At 38.9% G+C, this 6,072-nt stretch overlaps 1 protein-coding gene across 1 annotated transcript; it reads right to left on the bottom strand.

Annotated features, from left to right (window-relative positions):
- Nucleotides 1–1,579: 1,579 nt before the first annotated feature.
- Nucleotides 1,580–5,139, bottom strand: nudt19 (nudix (nucleoside diphosphate linked moiety X)-type motif 19). Its single transcript, XM_014979525.2, has 3 exons — nucleotides 4,328–5,139; nucleotides 2,866–3,073; nucleotides 1,580–2,207 (listed from the first exon to the last, which is right to left on the bottom strand). The coding sequence occupies exons 1-3, from the start codon at nucleotides 5,084–5,086 to the stop codon at nucleotides 1,993–1,995; spliced, it is 1,182 nt and encodes a 393-aa protein (XP_014835011.2). The 5' UTR covers nucleotides 5,087–5,139; the 3' UTR covers nucleotides 1,580–1,992.
- Nucleotides 5,140–6,072: the final 933 nt, after the last annotated feature.

Consider the following 6,072-nt stretch of genomic DNA (forward strand, 5'->3'; position numbering starts at 1 on the left):
TCTCTCTCAGATCTTAAACTTGTGTTCGCTATCCAGTTTGTGAGCCTTCTTTGACTACTGGTTAGAAACATTAAAAAGAGCAACACATGAAATATGCTGACTGGATTTCTTGTAAGGACCTTGGTGGATAAAAATCAATGGCTGCTGAGTTCACATCTGAGTCACAATGAGCTTTCAAATGTCTCGTTTATTGTTGCAGTTACTTCACAAGTTCTCCAGCAGTGACTCATGGACCTCTGTGCTCTAAATCCACCACAGACTTTTTGCCATCCTTGGATCCAAAGATATGAAAAGCAATAAATTAAACTTTGGTGGAAAGGAGGAAGTTTTAGAAAGTTTAAGAAACAATGATTCCTCATCTCCAATAATACGTCTTAAAAATAAAGAGAGTAAAATGAATGCCACAATAACATCAGTAAAGTTTTTCAGGTGAGTATATGTTTATATTTTTGTATAAATCTAAAAACATTTTTAATTAGAACATCTGCATGATCCATTTCATGTCACCTGAACTCATACACCAAGCTAGTTCAGATAAAAAAGGTAATATCCACTCTGTGGGCAGAGACAGACCAAAGCATCATCACTTCATCTGGACTTAGATGCAAGGTTTCCAAAGCTGTGGGTTTCCATAGAAACCTTCAACAGACTGCAAACAGCACAGAAGGTTGAGCGGTGTTATTTCAACTCGCCCCCCTTTTCTTCACCGCCGCCGCTCAACACACACACGCACACACACACAGCACTCTGAAGCAGAAGGAGAAGATGCAAGAAGAGGAGAGGGCAGCGCCAGCAAGACGACAGAATCTCAAGATCTTGTGTGTCGTAATAAAATATGCCCAAAAGCTAAAGTGGCAGGATGGAGTATGTATCAGGTTTGTGGTTCAAAGTGTTTCAATCAAGTCAGAGTCACTTCATAGTCTTCATTTGGGTATCCAGGCAACACTGAGATACCCAACTGTTTGATTTAAAATCAAAATCAAAAAGAGAATCGCTGACATGACAACTTATGAACATGTTTCTGTTTAGTTGGCCACAAATGTTTTGAACCATCTCTGATTTGCTTGATGTTCTTTAGATCTTTCAAATGATCTTGATACATTTCATCTTAGAATATATCAAGAGATTTTCTTTGTACTTTGATTGCTTCAGCCTAGCAACCCCTTTCATAGTTTGTCTGTCTGTTATCCTTTGTTACACCTAATCGACATTTAGATTTACGTTTCCTATCTCCAAACACTCATTGCCCTCCGACCCACTTCAGCTGCCTTGCTCGATTTGATCATTTAGACAAAATTATCAGTTGTCTTAGCCAACATAAAGTAAAGCAAACAGGCTTTCTCAAACTCCTAAATCGTTTCTCAAAACAACACGCCCTGTGGTTCTGTTTATATGAAAGCCATCTGAAGCATGCGTCTCTCTGACACAAGACAAAGCAAGAGATCAGCAGGGCTAAACAACCTGATAGTCCAGAGGTCATCCAGAGGTTTGTTAGCTTTTTCTATAACCAGCTCTTTTGTCGGCAGCCCAAAGAATGGAGCTAGCATCATACACAAAAGATACAAATAAATAGTTCATCTTCTTTTTCAAACAAAAACATAAATATTTTATTGCTTAAAATGCAATAACATAGCATTCCATTAGAGCACGCTTGATCATTTGTAACAAAAGACGCATCTGCTGCTAAAAATACTTCTAACATGTTAAGTCTACTTGATTTAACACCAATACAGTGTAGGGCTGATCTGATGATTATTTTTTTGGACTGACCAGTTAATATTTGTATAGCAAAAGTTAAAAAAAAAAGTTATCCAAATTACAATAGTTTTTTTTTTTTTTTTCAATATTTAAGATAACACACACACCAACAGAACTTGATGCCGTTATTAGTGAACAGAACTCAGCAGCAGAAATACTGTCAGTAAATTTCACGTCAACGTCTTTTTGTAATTGTGTGCAAAAAAAATAAATAAAAAGATGTTTCAGTGCAGATCAAAGTTGACTTTTTGGATTATGTGACAAGGCTGGCGTCACAACAGGGAGCAGATGGTTATATTTGGGTTTGACAGTGATCTGTAGGGTTGTAGTGTAAGGATCTGACATCACCATACGGTGAAAATCAGAATCATCTGTTGGATCCTCCAACTGAGAGTCTTTTTGATCATCCTTGGTCGGCTTTGAAGGGTCTGCCGGATAAAGCTTGTCCCCTAGAAAGGAAGATGGAATAAATGTGAAAAGTTAATATTTTGTTGGAATTAATTTACAGGCAGACCTAAATTAATTATTATTGACTAGGCGATTGGTGAAATGTGTTGGATTAAACAAGAACTTCCTGCATGCAAATTTCAGGATGGGATTATGCCGAGTCAGTCAATTAATAACTTTCACATCTGCAATTGATTAAGACCTAAGAATGCAACTCAAATCTGAATAAAATGTTATTTGCAAAAAAGTTACATCATTCATTTCAGGCAGTTGCAGGTACTTAACTAATGTAAGGCAGATATTTAACAAATGTAGGGCTTTAGAGGCCGAGATGCCAGAAGTGCTGGAGAAAAGGCTGAAAGTTAAAAAAATTTCCCACTTACACAAAAAGGTGTGAAAAAACAACTAAGGAAAAAGCATTAGCCTAGTGTCTTCTTCTAAATATTATAATTTAGGGGTTTAAATCAACAGGTGATGCTGTGGTGTCTGCAATCATCACCTGTATACACGTATGGTTTCTAAAAGTGATGACGCAATAGTCATAATGCTGTATTCAAAGGTTCCAGCCCAACAAACCAAACTGTGAGATCATGGCGGCTGTTTATCCCTTAAGTATCAGTCAGGCCGATCATTAGAAGAGACATGGCCGATAATCAGCACCTGGGAGCAGAGAAATGTGTTGCTGGTCTTGAAGGACGATAACAGGCATCCACTGATCGCAGCCTTCTGTTGCCCGCTGGTGGGCGAAGCTGTGGAGGTTGTCCAGTAGCGGGAAGCGGCACATCCGGCTGAGCTCGTAGAACTGCGGAGGAGCGATCCAAAGTCGCCGTGCTTGGTAGCTCTGCAGGATCTCTGAGGGCGTGGACCACTGAAACACATAACAGGTTGAGTTGATTCATTCTGTATTTTTTTTTGTTGTTGTTGTTTGAGACAACAGAATAAACCACAATGTCAGATGTGAAAGGGGTGAAATAAAAATACTGATGTTTAGTTGTTTTATTTTTTTTAAAAGCCATTTATTTTTAACCTTTTGTTACTGTGAGAAGACGACTCAGGTGTTTTACATATAAGTGAGGTGTTTAAAAAAAGCTGTAAAATTCTGTTCAACTACAGAGCTGAGTAATGTTAACTGCTCTCTCTCTTTCACACACAGTGTGACATCACCCCTGGTTCTAATAATAATAAGCTCTGGTCATTTCTTCTGTATAATTATCTACCTTAACCCTGGTGGTGATGCTAGAAGATTGTCAAGTTGTGGTGAGACAGCTGCAATATATTGGCTTCTTGTGGTATGTAGTGAGCATAGGGAGCTGTCTTTTTAAAATGGTTAGTAGTTCAAACATTAGTAGTTCAGCTTAATTTTCTCTCCTTGTCTTTTATGAAGTGCTTCCATCGATATTCTTTCAAATTTTGGAAACGTCCAATATTGTCCATCAGATGAACGTTTTATTGAAAATCCTGCTGGTGTGGTCTTGTTACTTGTAAATCTTAGCCAAGCCAAGATAAAAATTAAAATTATACAATTAGGGAGCTTCTATGAAAAAACTCTGGCTGTTATTTATTAAATGATTCAAGACAGCATTGACATGGTCTTAAGCCACGTCAAAAGTTACTGAATCTAATGCCGAACGTTGAAGAATCCTTTTTGATATTTAAACATGGCCTCTTTTGTAGACCAGTATTCAACCCAGTACAGTTTCTTCTGGGTTTCTACAGGAATACAGTTTGTTTTCTGGCCACCATCTCAGTGGAGTTGACAAGAAAGACAAACAAGCTGGTCAAGTCTTCAAGCCATCCACCTCAATATTTGAATGATGAAGAGAACAATATGATGAGATCCGTTTAGTACTGGTAATTTCACAACATATTTTCAGTGACGTATAGTGAGACAACTCTGCAATTTTAGGGCATTTTTGAAAAGTTGTGACTGTTCAATTTTTTTTTATATAATGTACAAGAGGGTGTATTTTTGCGAGTTTTAGTTATCTGCAGTTAAACAGAAATCAGAATCAGGGGGGGCTATAAAATAAATATTGGTATTCGCAAATTGGTCATAAAATCGCTGATCGGTGCATATAGGGTAAGTTTTCAAAACCCAACTTGATTATATTTCAAAAATTACCTGAAAGCGCTCAATTTCCTTCTCGTCTTGCAGCGTGCTGGGCATCTCCTGCAAACAGCACATGAAGAAAGCTGTGTCAAACCTCGTCCTCCCATATTTGGCGGTGGGGGTCAGCCAGTTCGCCCACTCATGTAAAGCCCAGATATTGGGCAAAACCTCCAACTCCTGGCACATCCTCATGAAGTTGGAAGGGTTCTTGTTCACCAACGCCCTCCACTTTGAGAGTTCATCACAACCCAGTTTATGTTCTGTGTGATGTTGACTAAAACGTGTGTCCTGAAAGCTTTTTAAAATGCGTTTCTCTTCCTTTTTAGGCACAACCAGCAACACTCCTGATTCCTCAAAAGTCTCTCTGACGGCACAAATTCTCAGGGCGACTTCCCCCGGGATGGGAGAGCCGAGTTTCAATCGGTTTGTCGCAAAGATCGGGGGTCTGTTCTCCACGGGTTGCTTAACGCTCCTTAAACCAAAACCAGGGGAATTAAGAAAAGATTTAAAGACGTCTAACCAATCACTTGAAAAGTCCGAAGAGTCCACCATACCGCCGGGAAACACATACGCGTTGGGCATAAATGTGCTTTTAGCGCTTCGTTTCAGCAACAGGACGTCGTAATCAAACTCGGAGCTGTGCGGCAGCCGTGTCGCTGCGCCGTTGCCGTCCAGCGGTGTTCTTGGCGACAAACTGTCCGCACCGAGCCTGCGTCCTGCGGTGAGGATTAGGGTGGACGCCTCCTTCCACTGCTTCAGAGCGGTGTTCATCTTCAAACTACGAGAGGATTTAAACGACTTTCAATTTCTGAAAGTTTCAAACCCTGTTCACCATAGATTCTTTACGTTACATGTGACGGAAGTGACGCATTTAAAGGGTTATGTTGCTCGTACTATCGCCACCTACAGGCCGGAGGCCTTATAGACCTGCAGGAGTACCGTATTTCTATAAAACGGAGCGTCCACAAGACTTTCTTTGTAATACCGTTTTTAGAAATTTTCTTTTCAATAGCAAGTACCCCATAGGTAAAAAGTCTGAATACAATAAAGTGTCTTTGGGATGTGGTGAAATGATAAACTTGAATTGGATGGATGTGCAGTGAAGAGATCAGCAACCGTGTAATGCTAGCATGTTAGGAAGGTTCGACACTTCATGAAATAAATGTCACAGTGAATTAAGACAGGTATGAAAGCAAGTGTGGGTCCAGCTTGGTGGTAGTATGGTGTACCAACAGTGATTGTATTTAAATAGAGATAGAAAGAAACAAAGAAACATGCAAATGGAATAGTTAAAATTAGTTCCTACTAATGACATAATAATTCTAAAATAATTTTCATTAATATCACAAACATGACTTATTCAATTAAAAACCGTTTTTCAATAAATTTCAAAACAATTTTAGCATGAGAATTGTGGTCTGAATCCTGTGTGGTCTAATCTAAGTGAAAGTCCACTTTCACTCAGATAAGAAAGTGGCCTTTCACTTTCTAATCTAAGTGATTAGATTACAAATCTGACCATTAGATTAGATTTCAAAAGAATAAATAAATTTTGTAGTGGGGAAAAAAAAAATCTTAAATAATACTGTCAAGACAGCATTTTGTTGCTGAGAACAAATTCAGTCAGATTCTCAGCCTCTCTGAATGTGTCTGAGACTCGGTCATATTGTTCAGGTTCTTCACGGGGTTACTGAGTTTATATGTCAGTGTGTTCTTGTGCTAGAAGATTACAGTTGCCTGTGAGGCAACTGTTCAAA

This window comes from Poecilia mexicana, unplaced genomic scaffold (genome assembly GCF_051168715.1).
Source record: "Poecilia mexicana isolate PSO_F unplaced genomic scaffold, ASM5116871v1 scaffold_3, whole genome shotgun sequence".
Lineage (NCBI taxonomy): Eukaryota > Metazoa > Chordata > Actinopteri > Cyprinodontiformes > Poeciliidae > Poecilia > Poecilia mexicana.